General features: G+C 48.6%; 1 protein-coding gene across 11 annotated transcripts in view; it reads left to right on the forward strand.

Moving 5' to 3' along the window:
* EVL (Enah/Vasp-like) overlaps positions 1–16,968 on the forward strand; it is a 163,999-nt gene that overhangs the window by 83,658 nt on the left and 63,373 nt on the right. Inside the window, exon 1 of one of the 11 annotated variants that reach the window (XM_036842854.1) lies at positions 4,256–4,435. The exons of 8 other annotated variants lie outside the window; for them this stretch is intronic. In XM_036842854.1, the coding sequence (XP_036698749.1) occupies positions 4,425–4,435 (11 nt within the window). In that variant the 5' untranslated portion in view covers positions 4,256–4,424. Of the gene's footprint in view, positions 1–4,255; positions 4,436–15,026; positions 15,081–16,968 lie in introns of those variants that run through there. 2 more of the 11 variants (XM_036842857.1, XM_036842864.1) reach the window with 2 other exon arrangements.

Below are 16,968 nucleotides of genomic sequence, written 5' to 3' on the forward strand. Positions count from 1 at the left end.
ACTAATATCTTTAGAAAATGCTCAGGAAATGAAAAAGAATACCCTTTGGTACTTTAATAATCATAATCAACCTCTGCTTCTGGCCATGACAGAGTATTTGTAATAGACTTGTCATGTTGACAAAAACAACTGTGAAACTGAACAAAATATACAAAATTCCTAAATATATGAAGGATAGTGAAACTCAGACAAAATATTAAATTCTTGCTGTTTTCAGGCATTGAACAGGCAGCACAGTACTCTGATCTTTGAGTGGAGAAATGCACATGATAAGCCCCACAGTGGCTCTAGCTTTCTACCTGGAGGCTCTTTCTGGTCTTGGCACAGAATGGTGGAACCCAAGCTAAAAGTTGATCTTAGTGAGTGGAAGAGTCAGTTGTTGGAATTCCAAGCTACTGAAATAGCTGGATGTTGCAGGGCAAGGAAATAGGGAAGAGGAAGCCATGTTGAGTTTTGTGTAGGGAATTCACTTTGGGTTGTTGGCTAAGGGCTGGCTGTGAATGAGTAGAATGACACTCTCCATGAGACCTAGCACAGATTGCCTTCTGTAGGGCTAAGAGCTGAATGATGATGCCAGAGGTCATGCAGTGTAAATGCTGGAGATCCCTGTCCGCATGAATGAAGAGACCTCACTGAGCACCTAGGCATTCAGTTGGGACCCCAGAACAGCTACACCTTAGGAGTAAGGACTGTGCCCTTGAGTAAGGGACATACCCTACGGCTAAATTCAAAATGGAAGTAGAACTTAAGAAAGAATTAATCCAAGCTTGTTAACACTGAAAGGAGCTGCCAATAATTTACCTAACTGCCAGGACAAACTCAATACCTTTAAAGGAAGACAGCATAGCCGAGACTCTGCAGTGTATCATAATGGAAGAAAAATTATATAGAGAGGATTATATGAATGACGGCTGACTTCTCATCAGATACCATGGATGCCAGAAGACAGCAGAACAACATTTTTAAGGTGCTGAAAGGGAAAGAAAAAAATCTCAGAATTCTCTATTCAGAAAAAAAAGTGCCTTTAAGTATGTAAGCAAAATAAAGATATTTTTCAGATAAAAGAAGAGTAAGAGAATTTATTGCCAGCATACCTGATGTACAAGAAATGCTAATGGCAGTTCCTCAGGCTGAAGAAAAAGGATACCAGGCAACTGAGATGTTTAGGAAGGGATGAAGAATACTGGAAAGAATAAATATATATGGGTAAATATAAAAGACTTTTTTCCATAATTAAAAAATACAAACACACATACAGCGTTCTATTGAGAATATATAATGCATAGGACTACTATACCATTAAGGATGGGAGTGGATTTATACAGTTATAAAGTTCTTACATTTTACATGAAGTGTACAATATTAATTCTAAGTATACTGTACGAAGTTAAGAATGTATATTTTAATCCCTAGAAGGACGTCTAAAACGTAATGTAAAGAGAAATAGCTAAAAAGTCAATAGAAAAATTGAAATGGAATTCTAAAGGGTATTTAGTTTACCCAAAAGAATGCAGGAAAGGAGCAACAGGGGAACCAAAAACAAATGAGATAAACAGAAAAGTAGCAAAATGATTGTAGGTCTCTACCCAATCATATCAATAAATTAAATGTAAATGGACTAAATATTCCAATTAAAAGGTAGAGATAGGGCTTCCCTGGTGGTGCAGTGGTTAAGAATCCACCTGCCAATGCAGGGGACACAGGTTCGAGCCCTGGTGCAAGAAGATCCCACATGCCGCGGAGCAACTAAGCCCGTGCACCACAACTGCTGAGCCTGCGCTCTAGAGCCCGCGAGCCACAACTGCTGAGCCCATGTGCCACAACTACTGAAGCCTGTGCACCTAGAGCCCATGCTCTGCAACAAGAGAAGCCACCACAATAAGAAGCCCGCACACCACGATGAAGAGTAGCCCTGCTCGCCGCAACTAGAGGAAGCCCGTGCACAGCAGCAAAGACCCAACACAGCCAAAAATAAATAAATAAAATAAAATAAAATGAATAAAATCTATCTTTAAAAAAAAAAGGTAGGGATGGATATGTTCATTAGCTTACTTGTGGTGATTATTTCGTAATGTGTATGTATATCATGAGCCAAGGAGTACAGGTAGCCTCTAGAACCTGAAAAAAAGGCCAGGAAATTCTTCTCCTTTAGAGCCTCCAGAAGAGACTGTAGCACTTCCAACACCTTGATTTGAGCCCAGTGAGGCTGTGAGATCTATGTCAGATGGCTGGCCTACTATTATCTTACAAAACTAAGGTAATAAATTTGTGTTGTTATAAGCCACAAGTTTGTGGTAATTTGTTATAGCAGCAGTGGAAAACCAATAAGGATGGAAGAAGATATACTAGGTAAATAGTAAGCATAAGAAAGTTCCAATGGCTACGTTAATATCAGATAAAGTAACCTTAAAGACAAAGAGTGTTACCAGCGATAAAGAGGGGCATTTCATACTGATCAAAGGGTCAGTTCATCCGGAAGATAGAATAGTCTTAAAAATATACGTACCTAACAAGAGCTTCAAAATACATGAAATAAAAATTGACAGAAATACAAATCCACAATCATGTTTGGAGATTTTAACACCTTTTTCTCAGCAATTGATACAACAATTAGACAAAAAAAAGTCAACAATGACAACAAACCAATAAAGACATAAGAAGATCTGAACCACACTTTTTTTTTTTTTTAATTCATTTATGGCTGCATTGGGTCTTCGTTGCTGCATGCAGGCTTTCTCTAGTTGCAGCGTGCAGGGGCTACTCTTCATTGCTGTGCACAGGCTTCTCATTGTGGTGGCTTCTCGTCGCAGTGCATGGGCTTTGGTAGTTGTGGCACGTGGGCTCAGAAGTTGTGGCTCGTGGGCTCTAGAGCACAGGCTCAGTAGTTGTGGCACATGGGCTTAGTTGCTCTGCAGCATGTGGGATCTTCCTGGACCAGGGCTCGAACCCGTGTCTCCTGCATTGGCAGGCGAATTCTTAACCACTGTGCCACCAGGGAAGCCCCCAAACCACACTTTTAACCACCTTGACTTAATTGACATTTTTAGAAAACTGCACCCAATTTCAGAACACGCCTTCTTTTCTTGTGCATGTAGTACCTTCACCAAGATCAACTACCTGATGGACCATCAAACAAGTCTCAATAAATTTAAAAGGACTGCAGTCATACCAAGAAAAACAAAAGAAGAAATTCTGCTAAGTATGTTCTTTGACCACAGTAGAATTAAATTAGAAATAAATAATAATAACAGAGGTAAGAGAACACCAAATATTTGGAAATTAAACAAAATATTTCTCAATAATCTATGGATAAAAGAAGTCACAGGGAAAAATAAAAATATTTTGGACTAAGAGAAAATGAAAACCACAATATGTCAAAGTTTATGGTTTGCAACCTGAAGCTGTGCTTAAAGGGAGATGCGTATCTTTGAAATCCTTTGAAAATGCACTTTCAGCCTTCAGCTCTCACTGCCTGTGCTTTCAGCTCTCTAGTTAGAAGTGATCTTTCTTTTGTACTGTTCTCGGTGTAGCTGTTTTCCACTATATCAATAATAACATCTTAACACATCAATTTGCTAACCTGTCAGTCTCTTCCTTTCTAAACCGCAAAAACCCTTTAAGGACAAGTAACTGCTGTTCCCATCAATGTTTTGTCTCTAGTTTCTGGCACAGTGCATGACACTTTGTGGGTCCTCAGTCAATTTTGAATGAAAGATTGGGAATGGACCTTATCTTCATGAGGACCCTGTGGCGACAAGCAAACTAAGAATTATTAGCCCCATTTTACAGCTCAGGAAACAGAAGCCCAGTTTCCCTTAATGAGCCGGTGACAAAGCCAGGTTTCCATCATTCCTCAGAAACTTTCCTTTCGGGTCCTAAGTTGCTGACAGAAACGTCACCATTAGTGAGAAGCGCCTCCCCAACAGAAGTGTAGAATTTATACCGGAGTAAAACTGAAGCCTCCACCAGCTATAGCCTCATCATGTCATCTTTTATTCTCTGGAGGATGGGCCAGGGCACCTTTCCCTGAAGGCCTGTAGGAAGCCCTCGGCGCTGGGCCTCGGCGTCCTGACCGGTGGGGGAGTCTGGGCCTTGACCTTTCACACGCCCTGCCGCCTGCGACCTCCTCCCGGCCCTGCAGAAAGCGCTGGAGCTTGAGGCTGCAGCCTGGCGCTTTCAGGCAGCCCACGCTGGTGGGTCTGTGCACCACGAGCTCTGTTTCTCTATTTTCTACCTAGGTTTCAGTTCTCAACTGGGGTTTGTTTCTCCTTTGCCTCTGGTTCAGCTTCCTTTTCCTGTTTGGTTTTAAGTAGAGTCTAAAAACCAAGTTGCTGCCTTCCGAGGGTCTGTGCCCTCTGATCAGCTGGCCTGGTGGGAATACAGGACTTACCTCCTCGGGTTCGCTGTGCTACAGACGTGCAGCCATGGCCACAGTGTGAGTACGGGGACCAGAGGGGGCAGAGGGACGTCAGAGGAGACGGAGAGTCACGGGGACTGTAGAGATCTCCGCAGATCCCCTGGTTGTGCTGATGGGGAGACCGAGGACCAGAGGGCAGAGGACTCTCTCACGGCCGCACAGCGGGTCACGGTGGAGCCTGCCCGCTCCGTCTGCTGGCCTGTGCCTCTGGACGCCTGTCATCTTTAATGGCTCTTTTGTGTGTGTCAGAATCACTTCCTCAGAAGTCAGGCGCCTGCCTCGGATGGTAGAGGGGGCTCTGAACTCTCTGAGGGGACTGGGGCTTGGCTGAGAGGTGCTGTGGACAGGTCCTGGCTCTTCTCGGAATGGCCTGAAAGCATCAGGGGGTTTTCTCTGAATACTGGGCACAGAAGGAGGAACTGGGGTGCCTTTTGTACAAGTTGAGACCTCATGGGCTGTCACAGCAGAACCCTGACCTTCTGCTTGAGCGACTTGGGACTGACTTTAGACCGCGGACCACTTAGGCTGCTGTGGTTTAGCACATGTGTGGGCACCGGCCGGTCTGTGTCCTGCACTGGTAATTGTGAGCGCCCTTTCCAAAGGTGAGATTACGATTCGGACATGACTTCCCCCTGCCCTGCGACCCCATAAAATATTGTGGATCATAGGACAGAGCTTTATCCTCTGGGATTTGGGGCATTGACTTGATTGACTCGCTGCAGCTTTGTGTCTCAGCATAAATTATAATCCCTCCCCTTAAAAATTACTTCACAATTCCCAAACTGCTGTTTCACCAGTTTTCTTGATTCTTTCAGCCGTGTTGGGTGGTTAGCTCAGGAAGGGGTCATCACTGCTGCTCTGTGGGCGAGGAGGCCTGGCCTCTGATCGGCTGTGGCCCTTGCTCAGGGTTGCATGGCTGGTTGAGGAGGGGCTGGAGGGAGAACCACCCAGAACAGCTGCGCCCAGCGTTCCTCCCAGGATGCAACGCGGGCTCTCTAGAAGCGTTTTGCAGGGAGTTATGACCGTTGACACACAGTAAGTGGGGCCCGTCCGATGCTTCTGGTCGGCAGGGGAGCTTTGGAGAGGGCGGCGCTCTCACGCCGTGGCGCGGCCTTGGGCAGGCTGCCGGAGCCCCTGCCTCCAGGCGCTGGCAGCTCTCAAGGCCAGGGCCTCAGTTGGTCTTTCCTGCTCCTTTGCAGCCAGTTTTCTATCATTTTAGTAACTTTCCTTGAGCTCTAGAGGACATGTGGGTGGAGCTGCGGCAAACAAAACTTTCCGTTTCAAAGGCTTGTTAGCTTCCAAAGTGGGCAGGCACCAAAGTCATTACCGGCCGAAAACTACACTGAAAAGCTGAGTCTACTCTATCCTGTCAACTACTGATTGCAGAAAACAGTATCAGAAGTAAACCAGGAGGAAGCAAAGCGATGCTTAAAAATCTTTTAAAGTTGTAGAAATCTTAGGAGTCTCCATCGTGAAAGCAGGTTGAGACCATCTGCAGTAGATCACCTGGGTTAGTGGTGCTTCAGGCATCTTACCCTCCACTTCAACCAGATCCACTCTCTTTTATCTTTTTAAAGTATTCCTCAATATTTCTTTGAGAAAAAGAAGTTGTATTGTTGCTGGTGATGATGATTTTGAAATCTGAAAACTACTTAATTTAGTCCAGCTCTGAGGTATACACAGTTGGGGAAATTGAGGCCCAGAGCTGGGGCAGAACTCGTTCTTTGGTGAGTGAGTTAGTGGTCCAGCCAAACCAAAACCCAGGTTTTCTGCACCCACCCTCCCCGTTCCAGGCTGCCTGCGCTCACGGTGCCAGTGAGGCCGCACGTACAGCAGCTGTGAGAGCCGTAGATGGTTTGCTTTCCACATGCTGACATAACAGAGATGTGATCGCTGGATTCCTAGGTCACCGTGGTTCCTGTGGTGGGCATGGAAAAGGCCTTCCCATCATGAAAACGTGTCAGTCCCAGCTCCGGCCATCCATCAGTCAAGAAACATTTTCTGAGCACTTAACCCTGGGCCGGGACCAGGGAGTTCTCTTGAGCACGTGCCAGCGTACAGCACACTCTCTCTGGCATGATTTCATTTAATGCCTACAGCGGTCCTGAAGGTGGCAAGTATTGCTTTTATTGTTCCCACTTCATAGCGGAAGAAACCAAGGTAGAGAGGCAGTGAGTAACTTGCCCAGGAAGTGAGAGACCCAGGCTGGAGCGGGTCTCGTGATGCAGACACTCTGCACTCCTGCTCCTGAGCTGGAGGGGCCACGGCTTGCAGCCTGGTCGAGTGGGAAGACGGCGTTCTCAGGAATGAAGGGATCACAGGTCCTTAGTCCAGTGCAGTGTGGACCATGGTGAGTGTAGACAGGAGGAACAGCAGGAGTTGAGAAGTTGGGGGCTGTCAGGAAGTACTTCAGGGAGAAAGTGGGGTCTCAGGTAAACTCGAAGGATAGGGAGGAGTTTTATCTTTATTATTATTATTATTTTTTTTTTTTTTTGGCTGCTCTGTGTCTTAATTGCAGCATGAGGGATCTTCGTTGTTCCATGTGGGATCTTTTTAGTTGCAGCATGCCGGCTCTTAGTTGCGGCATGCAAACTCTTAGTTGTGGCATGCATGCGGGATCCAGTTCCCTGACCAGGGATTGAACCCAGGCCCCCTGCATTGGGAGTGCAGAGTCTTACCCACTGGACCACCAGGGAAGTGCCAGGGATGAGTTTTAAAAGGGACCGAGGGGCTGCTCTCGGTGCCAGGGAGACAGAGGAAACAAGACAGATGTCCTGAGGCTGTACTAGGGGCAGTAGGGAGCGGGCGCACGGTCGAAAAATCGTGGCGAAGCGGAAAGACCAGCTAGAGCGATGGCAGAGACAGGGCCCCGCTCACGCCCGGTGCAGCCTTCACCTCCAGACCTTGGCGAGGGCACGAGGCAGCCACGCAAAACCTGAGCATGAAAACATGAGGAGGGGCCACACGGGGAGGGACAGCGAGGGGAAAGACCCTGAGATGGGAACGGTTAGGTGCATTCAAAGGTCAGGAAGAGAACGGGGAGGCTGAAGCGACGTAAGGGGAGAGTGAAGGGAGCTGGGGCGGAGGGGCTGCCAGGCCTCATCACGCAGAGCCCGGGAGCCCGGAAGGAGTTCAGGCTCTGTTTGTCGTGTCATGAGAAGCCTTTGGAGGGGGTTACGCAAGGGGAAAGACATCTGATAGAGCTTCAAGAAAAGTCACTCTGGCCACCGAGTGGGTAAGAGTCTGTAGCGCGGTAAGAATGGAGGCAGGAAGGCGTCGGGGAGGCTGCTGCAGTCACGCAGGTGACAGGCCACGGTTGGGACCAGTGATGGCGCCAGTGGCGTAGCGGGAGAGTGGCCGGATTCGGGAGGTGCTGTGGAGGTCTAGCCTCTGGGACCGCCCGCCGGATCCAGGGTGGTGTGAAGGAGGGAAGTGAATCAAACCCAACTCGGGCGGACGCGGGGAAGGCCGGTGCAAGCCTGCGTACTGGCGGGGTCGGTGGGGTTAAGCCGGTGCAGGACGGCTTCCCAGGGAGCATCGGCTGAACGAGGCTGCACGAAGCGGGAACTGAGCGCGTCGCCGCCGCGGGAGGACCGCACGCGTCGGTGATGCGTCTGACCCTTCCTGGTGCAGCCGGCTGATTCCAGCCCCTTCCCTCGTCTCTCCCTCTTGTCCTCACTGCGCTTGCTTGGTTGTTTTTCTAACGCACTTGTCACCTTCTGACGTATTACATGACTTTTTAATTTGGTGTTTGTCACCTGTCTCCGCCCCACAAGGATGTAAGTTCAAAAGTGGAGGGATTTTTGTGTTTTGCTGACTAGTGTATGCTCAGTGCCTAAAACAGTGCCCAGCAATACACATTTATTAACTTGCTGGAATTAATTAACTACTTTCGTTATGATGCTGGAGATGGCTGGGCCACCAAAGCTGCCGGTGGAGCTCCGCAGTGTGGCCTGTTGGAGACGCAGCCAGGAGAGCGGATGTTCCATGGGCTCTCAGCTCGCGATGGAGCCAGGGCTCCCCGTGCGACCGGTCAGTAGTCAGCTGCCGGGGCACAGCAGTCACCGCCTGCCGCACAGCCCTTCAAAGCTTGCATATGCGAACGTGGAAGAAGTCCCACGGCCCGGCCACCCCACAGGCCCCCCCAGCCCACACCCTTGCCTCTGCTGCAGGGTTCGGAAGACCGTCTCTAAGGGCGGCTGGTGTTTCCTTTGACGTCTCGTCCTCGCAGGCGAGTCCGAGTCCCGGCAGCTCACGGCCAGTCGAGCCCTCGGGGATCACGCTGCCCGTGTGCTGCCCCGGGACGTGTAGCCCAGTCATTTGAAGAGCGTCTTGAAACTTCGCTGTCGTCTTCTATTCAAAGAATCCACTGTGTCTCCAGTGGAGAAACACTCCCATAACGCCTCTAAGTTATTCTCATGGGAGTGTGCTGTGTTCCCTGGGTTTCCTGAGGCAGGAGATGGTTGAGAGCTGGTCTAGACTTTGACACCTGAACCCTTGAAAGAGAAAAGTAACAGCAGTACCCTTTTTTGAGTGTTACACGCCGAGCACCGTGCTAATTATATTGATATGATTCGACATGTGTTGTACTTAGCCCTCGTCCTCGGAGGCGTTAGGTCGCTGTTCCCGTCTCACTGGTAGAACAGGGGTCAGCAACGTTAGCTTACTTGCTCCAGGTCACACTGGTATCACTTGGCAGAGTTGGGCTTTGAAGCCAGGGCTCTTGTGTTTTCAGAAGCTAAGCTTAAGCTATAGCCTCTCGAAGGAACTTGCCCAGAATTACAGTCAGAGTTAGAATCAAGGCTCCTGATCTCTGTCTGTCTTTGTAGTCGCCGATTTTCCACTGTTAATACCATGGGAGTCGGGAGACCTCCTCAGCCCTCCTGTAGCGCCCACGCTCCTCTCCATCAGTCATCTGTTCATTCACCACCTCCCCTCCCAGCCTAGAGCTGTTCATGGGCAGGGTCTGCGTCCGCCCCTGTGGCCAGGGGATGGCACACACTTACTCTGATGCGAATCTGAGCCGAACCGCCCTGCCGATAATCAGGGGTGTCAGCCGGGGCTCAGCCAGGTCTCATTCCCAGGTGATTAATTTACCCTTGGGGATGCGCGTACTGCCCCAGTCCTTGGCCCAGCCGGATCTCTACAGCTGTCCCGAGGCTGTGTTGAAACCTGTTCCACTCCCACAAGTGATCAGAGGTACAGACTCTGGGGACACAGGCATAGAGTGGAATTTAAATATGTTTGAAGTTGGAGCAGTCCTCGTGTCCACATGGCCTGTCAGATGGCTCCCCAAGGGAAGGGCTGCGTCGGTGGCCTCGAGAGAAAGTGTGGGAGGGGTTGAGACAGGTTCAGTCTAAGGATGTCAGGCTCTCTCAACAGTTGGTCGGAGTGTTTGTTCCAGATTCCACTAGACTTCACAGAGAAGTGGACCCAGCTGTCCAGGCATCCGGGACGCTGGCATCAGAGCGGAGAAAAGGCAAACAGTCTTGACCGCACATGACGTGGCAGTCTGACTCTCCCAGCCAGCTTGGGTAGAAGAAAAGATATTTGGGTTTGATACCAAATTTATTCTTCATTTACCCAAAGCCTTTCTTTAATTCCAACACTCACAAAAATGGGGCTTAGTCACCATTTGAGATTATGCATGTTATTCTGTGCAGATCTAATTTATTGTTTTCATTACTGTAATGCAGCAGTTCTCAAAATGTGATCAGAAGACCTACCCTTTTAGGGGTCTGTGAGTCAAAATTATATTTGTAATAATACTGAGACATTATTTGCCTTTTTCACTCTCATGAGTGCAAAGTGGAATTTTCCAGAGGCTACATGACATGTGTTGACATTGTCACGGTGACAGCCAAGGAAGTGTATGCTCGTGTTTTTAAAAATTCTTAGTTTTAATTTCAAATATGGTAAATACAGATAGACTTAATCTCCATAAACAGAAGCTTTTTGGCACCCTCAATAATTTTTTAAAATTTATTTTATTGAAGTATAGTTGATTTACAATGTTGTGTTAATTTCTGCTATACAGCAAAGTGATTCAGTTATACATGTATATACATTCTTTTTCATGTTCTTCTCAATTATGGTTTGTCACAGGACATTGAATATAGTTCCCTGTGCTGTACAGGAGGACCTTGTCGTTTATCCATCCTATACATACTAGTTTGCATCTGCTAATCCCAAACTCCCACTCCATCCCTCCCCCACCCCCACCCCCATTGGCAACCACAAGTCTGTTCTCTGTGTCTGTGAGTCTGTTTCTGTTTTGTAGATAAGTTCATTTGTGTCATATTTTAGATTCCACGTATAAGAGATATCATATGGTATTTGTCTTTCTCTTTCTGACTTACTTCACTTAGTAGGATAATCTTTAGGTCCATCTATGTTGCTGCGAATGGCATTGTTTCATTCTTTTTTATGGCTGAGTAATATTCCATTGTATATAGATAGGTACCACATCTTCTTTATCCATTCATCTGTTGATGGACATGTAGGTTGCTTCCATGTCTTGGCTGTTGTAAATAGTGCTGCTGTGAACATAGGGGTGCGTGTATCTTTTTGAATTATAGTTTTGTCCAGATATAGGCCCAGGAGTGGGATTGCAGGATCATATGGTAATCCTATTTTTAGTTTTTTGAGGAACCTGCATACTGTTTTCCATAGTGGCTGCACCAATTTACATTCCTGCCAGCAGTGTAGGAGGGTTCCCTTTTCTCCACACCCTCCCCAGCATTTGTTATTTGTAGACTTTTTAATAGTGGCCATTCTGACTGGTATAAGGTGGTACCTCATTGTAGTTTTGATTTGCATTTCTCTGATAATTAGCTGCCATCTTCAATAATTTATACGGGAGTACAGGGGTCCTGAGACCAAAAAAGTTTGAGAACCACTTCTGTAAAATAGTCCATTATGTAACCGTACTATGAAAGGCATGCACAGAATTGGTAAGCACCCAGTTCAGGATGGTGGCTCCCACTGGTCGAGAGGAGGGCACCGGGATGCAGGGGCCTCTCGGGCTAAACAGCTTTCTGAGATGACATCACATTTCCTGGCCTGAGTGGTGGGATCATGGGAACCTGCTTCTCACAGGCGTGAACTGTTTCAGAATACCATTTTAAGTTTAGATGAAAACACCAAACCTGTAGGCATGAACTGTTTCAGAATAAACATTTTAAGTTTAGATGAAAATACCAAACCTGTTTCAGGCCTGTTTCCATTAAGAGAAAAAAATGTCACCCTATAGGGGATTTACTCATTACCAAGAAGAAAGGCACCTTTCCATTGGAGAGATCTGGCGTCTGCTCCCCTAGACAAGCTTGCCTCTCAAAGAGAAGGCTCCTGAATGTGCTGCCCGACGTGATGTGATAGAATAAATGCCCACTCCCCCCTGTGCTGTGTTCTTCCTATTTACCCTGAATTTAGTCACGAGGAAACAATCCAGGATGGGGACAGCCTCCAACACAACTGGCCTGATCTCTTCACACACACAAAAATCAATATCAGTGAAAAACAGGAAAAAAATATGGCCTAACATTCTAGCTTAAAAGAGAGTAAGCAGACAACACAACCAAATGTAATGTGTGAGTGGCTCCTAGATCTATAAAAAAATCAAAACATTTTGGGGAAACTTGGGTGACTTTTAATATGGGCTCTGTATTGGATCTATTAGTAAATTACTAATTTTCTTAGATGTAGTAATGGTGTTTAAGTTATATATTAGAATGTCCTTATTTTAAAGAAATGTAAAAACCTTAGGATTGATGTATCATGATATCTGGAACTGTCAAATGGTTCAGAAAAAAAATAACATAAAAAAGAGAAAACTTGCATGTGGTAAAAATGCTTCACTCAGGAGGCAGAGAAGCCCTATCGTGTAGCAGTAAGGGGTCTGCAGTCTAGTCCTGGCCTCCCCCATATTAGCTGAGGGACATTGGTAAACTTGCCCCCGTCACTTGGCCTGACTCCTCCATCTACAGGGTTCCTTCCGAATGTTTCTCGGCTCTGACAGGGCTGTGTTTCCATCCCTGTTCCTTGGTCCCTGGATTGGGATGCAGTGCCAGTACTCCTGGTGCGGGCTTCCTGGTTCCCCTGGAATGTGTGCGTGTTGAGAAGTAACGGGCGGCCCAGGGTGATGGCCAGGGGCACCGGGCACTCTGCCCGAGACGCACGCACCCCCACCCTGGGCCAGACGCGCCAGGCTCCCCTTCTGCTGCGGGCGTTCTGCAGCCCTGGAGTGCCATGGGCTGTGCGCGTGTGCCTTCCCTTGATGGCGCAGACCATGGCTTCTGTTCAACACACAGTCTGCTTTCTAAGTACCAGGCGTGGGGATATACTTGGTACGTAGTCAGTACTCAGTGAAAGGGGTGTATTCTTAGTTTATTTGTTAAATTAATGCGGGAAGAGAAAGCAGTGGTGGCCCGATCTCAGGTGGGTCGTGACCCCCTCCCCTCCCCACCCCACCCCAAGGAGTCTTCGAAGGCTGAGAAGTATGATGCCTGGCAAAACTAGGCACGCTCAAAAGCAAGCATTTATTCAAAGGTAATTACTGAGCAATCCAGCAGGTCCCAGTTATTGGAGCTACAGAGATGAACAACATTTTTAAACTAACCACAGAAAACCTGCCTCGTGGGGGAGAGAGAAAATCAGCAGACCTTCAGGACAGTGGCAGTGAATGGATAGGTGTTTCCTGAAGGCAGTGGCACTGAGCTGAGAAAGGTGAGATGCAAACTGTGGATGTAGGAAAGAGAAGTCGTTTTGAACAAGGGACGTACTGGCTCAAGTAAACAGCACATCTGCATGAGGTAAGGCTTGAGGTGAAGCCCGTGTGAGGCGCCTTCTGTATCCACATTGGAGCTGCCCTTACGCCTTATTCTTTTAACCTCTAAGGAGAAAACCAAGGTCAGAGGCTCCTGAGTGTGACCTGGAGAGCCACCTTGGGCGTTCAGGTAGCGCGCAGGCTGTCGGGTCCTGCCTTTGCCAAGAGCCCCAGGGCGGAGGCTTGCCCACTGGGGGCACAGGCTGTGCTGCGGGGGCGTCTCCCACGCCGGGTCTCCGAGCCCTGCTTTGCCCACTTCCTCTCCTGAGTGCCTGCTCCTGGGAGGGTGATGGCCCACCCCACGGAGAAGATGCTGGGTAGCTTTCCTTCATGCCACTTACTGTACCTGCCACTGTTCTGCAGGTCTGTCTGGCCAGGTATCATATTTCTCAGCTTGATGGAAGAGAAAACGAGAGCTAGAGAGGTAGCAGCTGGGAGCAGGGAGTGGTGCCAGCTCATATCAACTTACATCAGCCAAACTCACCTTCAGTGGGTGTTTATTAGGTACTTAATCCCGTGATAGTTACTGTGGAGAGAGAGGGAGCTCCCAGTAGGGCAACCACTCCCTCTGCTCTGCCTGGGACCATCCTGGTCTTAGCGCTGAGTGTCCTGCCCCACCTCCCGGGAAACGCCTCAGCCCCAGGCGAACCTGGGTTCCCGGTCCTGCTGGGGCGACGAGATCAACCTTCAGGACAGAGTGTGGGGAGTTGTTCTGTCTGAAGGGAGCCACCGAGCTGGGCATTGGGTTGGGCCAGTGCCGGCGGGGAGGGTGAGGTGTGATCCAGGCGACGGGGTGCGCTCCTAGGCCGACCCTCCGGGGGACCCCGAGAGGGCAGCCTGCACTTTCCCAGAGCAGCGGGTCTGTGTCTCCAGCTGGCCCCCTGGGAGCCTCACTCTCAGTAGGCCCCCCGTCAGCACTGCGGTCTCCCGACTCTCAGACCCCGGGCCGCGGCGATCTGACGGTGCTCCTCTCAGACCCCAGGCCGCGGCGATCTGACGGTGCTCCTCTCAGACCCCAGGCCGCGGCGATCTGACGGTGCTCCGTAACCGAGGCTTTTGTTCGGCAGCTACTCTCTCTGAGCATCAGCGGAGGCGGATTGTAGATGGAATGTTCCCATGGGCACGCGGTCGTAGATGCACTTATTCACAGTTAGAGAGTCATGTATTCAGCAGTTTGTAGTGTCTGCAGCACACAAGGGACCAGATTTACGAAGGGGAAAGCGATAGAGCCCTTGCCTTCAAGGAGCTCACCGTCTAGTGGGGCAGACAGGTGCTGATGCAGATACTGAGAAGCAGGACAGACAGGTAAGAGCTTTGGTGAGAGGCAGAGATGAGCACAGTGCTGCGGGGGCCGGTTCTTCCCGCAGGTCCAAGTGCTGTACGGGTTCCAAGCTCAACCCTGCACTTAGTTTTCCAATGAGCCTCTCTTCGTTGGCCCTGTTGCTCTCTGTTCCCTTTTTGGCTTTGCACCTTTTTGCCCTTACTTTATGAAATGACACTCTGTCCTTCAAATTTTTGTAGTAAATGCCTGGAAAAGCCCCGAAAGGTATTTGTAGAGTGGAAAGGATTCCACATGCACTGTGCACAGGAAAGAGCGTGGCCAGGATGGGGTGTCACCGCAAGCCCGAGGGAGGTTCAGAGACCTCATTCCCGGTCATGCAGGGAGCGGTGGGACAGGAGTCCAACAGCTGGTGGGACATAGAAGCTGCGCTTTTCCAGAAGGAATAGACAGAAGCAGAGGTGGAGACTGACTTCAGGCTACCTTCACTGTGTTTTCCCGTGTATTAGTTTTATCCACAAGTGCATCGGTGGTTTCTTATGTCAAGTCCAGGAATATCTGTGAGTATGTTTCACAGTTATATGCAGAAAGTTGGGGTGTGTTTGCTGTTTTTCTTTTTAAGTGAGAGATTTCCACAGGGATTCAGTAGTGGTCTCTGACGTATAGCCTAGAAGAGTTAACTGCCGAACCAGTGACAAGACACTGACTGCTGGCCCGGGGCTGGGCTTATGGGCAGAGCTCAGCATGAACACACGGCTGTCTGAGGGGGGCCCTGAGGTCAGACTAGCCTTGTACAGATGAGGAAACTGAGGCCCAGAGGACGCCGTCTTCCTCCTCTAAGGTCCTGATGAAAGAGCTGTCCCAGCTTTGTCTCACCTGCCACTGGGAGGGAAGTTATAGACTTGAATTTTTTGCCAGGTCCACAAATACCCATACAAAAGCCCAAAATGAGACTGGAATTGGACTGCTCGCTCTGAAAGAGCCGTCTCCCGGGAGAGAAACTCTGCTTGTACCTGCGGCTCAGAGCAGCCTGTCAGGTCCCAGGGGGCAAAAGTCCATCAGCCTGGCAGTTCAGCACCACGTGGAACAAACCAAACGGCACATTGGACTGATTCCCACTGGTCAGTGGTTGTTTGCTCACGTGAAGGCAGCCTGTCCGAGATGAGCCCTCCAGAGGACCAGCTTTGGCGCAAGCTGTATGGGGCCAGGGCTGGGGGCGGGGGGGAGGGGAGGGGTAGCAATAGTCTTTTTCAATTTAGTAAAGGGAATTTTGTATATATGTGTTTAAAAAATAGTTCAGTCGTTCTAATATTTGTCTACCAAATTAACTTTCCTCAAAAAACTGATTTAGACAAATGAAGTGTCCGGTGCCTGTGAACTCCGCGTGTAGTATAGAGTTTGCGTATTCATCCCAATGGAGGTGTCGAGAAGACAGTGAATACATGGGGCTCAGAGGCAATGTCTAGGCTGGATAGCAATCAAGAGTTTATTAAAACAAAACAACACAAGAAAAAATGTTCATAACTAGGTGTGGTGATGGATATTAACTAGACTTGCTGTGGTCATCATTTTGCAATATATATAAATATTGAATCATTGTGTTATACACCTGAAACTAATATAATGTTACATGTCAATTATATCTCAGTAAAAATAAAAAATAATAAAACGCTGACGCCTGCAAAACAAAGGGATAATAAGTAAGACGAATCTTAAGTAAACAAGTATTTTCTTGCATTTAGGGTTTGTTAGTGGTAATAAAATAAGCAGAGATAGACGAGCAGTAGTCAAATGGGAACAAAAATAGGGATTTTTGATTAACCACAAGTTCAATTTGAACCTAAGCCGCTAAAAAAAAAAAAACCAAAAAAAACCAAAAAGGGAGCCTGTGGCTATGATTACAATTTACAAAAACAGTGGCTGATGTTGAAGCTCCTAGCAGGGGCAAGCACAGTGGTCGGTCCGGTGCTGTACCATGTCCGTTGCACAGCCCCGAGAGGGGTGTGTGGTGCCCCAGGTAGGCTCTGCGCGCAGCGCACTGGCTGCTGGCCGCCCCCGCCCAGGATCCCACATCCCCTTCCTGAACCCGCCCGGGGTTGAGAACTCCTCAGCTTTCAACCCACACCGCAGTTTCTTCAGAAAGTCTCCCCTGTTCCCTGAGTCCCTCCAGGCAGAGTAAGGTGTGTGGTCATTTGTCTTATTTCCTGAGTCGCTGTGAGCAGAGACTGTCATATGCCTCTCTGCATCACTAAATGTTTTTTGACTCACTGGCATCTGTGCTTGTCAGACGAAGACAAGAGTATCATACCAGATCCCAAGAGAACGTGTGACAGGTGGGGACTCACTGGAGCAGAGCGACTGGGGTGGCACGGGGGCCTGTAGCTGCGTTGTGTGAATGGTGGATGGCAGAGCCAAGGCGTTCCCTCAGTTGTCCACTAGGCCGGCAGA

The sequence above is a fragment of the Balaenoptera musculus genome, chromosome 2 (genome assembly GCF_009873245.2).
Source record: "Balaenoptera musculus isolate JJ_BM4_2016_0621 chromosome 2, mBalMus1.pri.v3, whole genome shotgun sequence".
NCBI classification, from domain to species: Eukaryota; Metazoa; Chordata; class Mammalia; order Artiodactyla; family Balaenopteridae; genus Balaenoptera; species Balaenoptera musculus.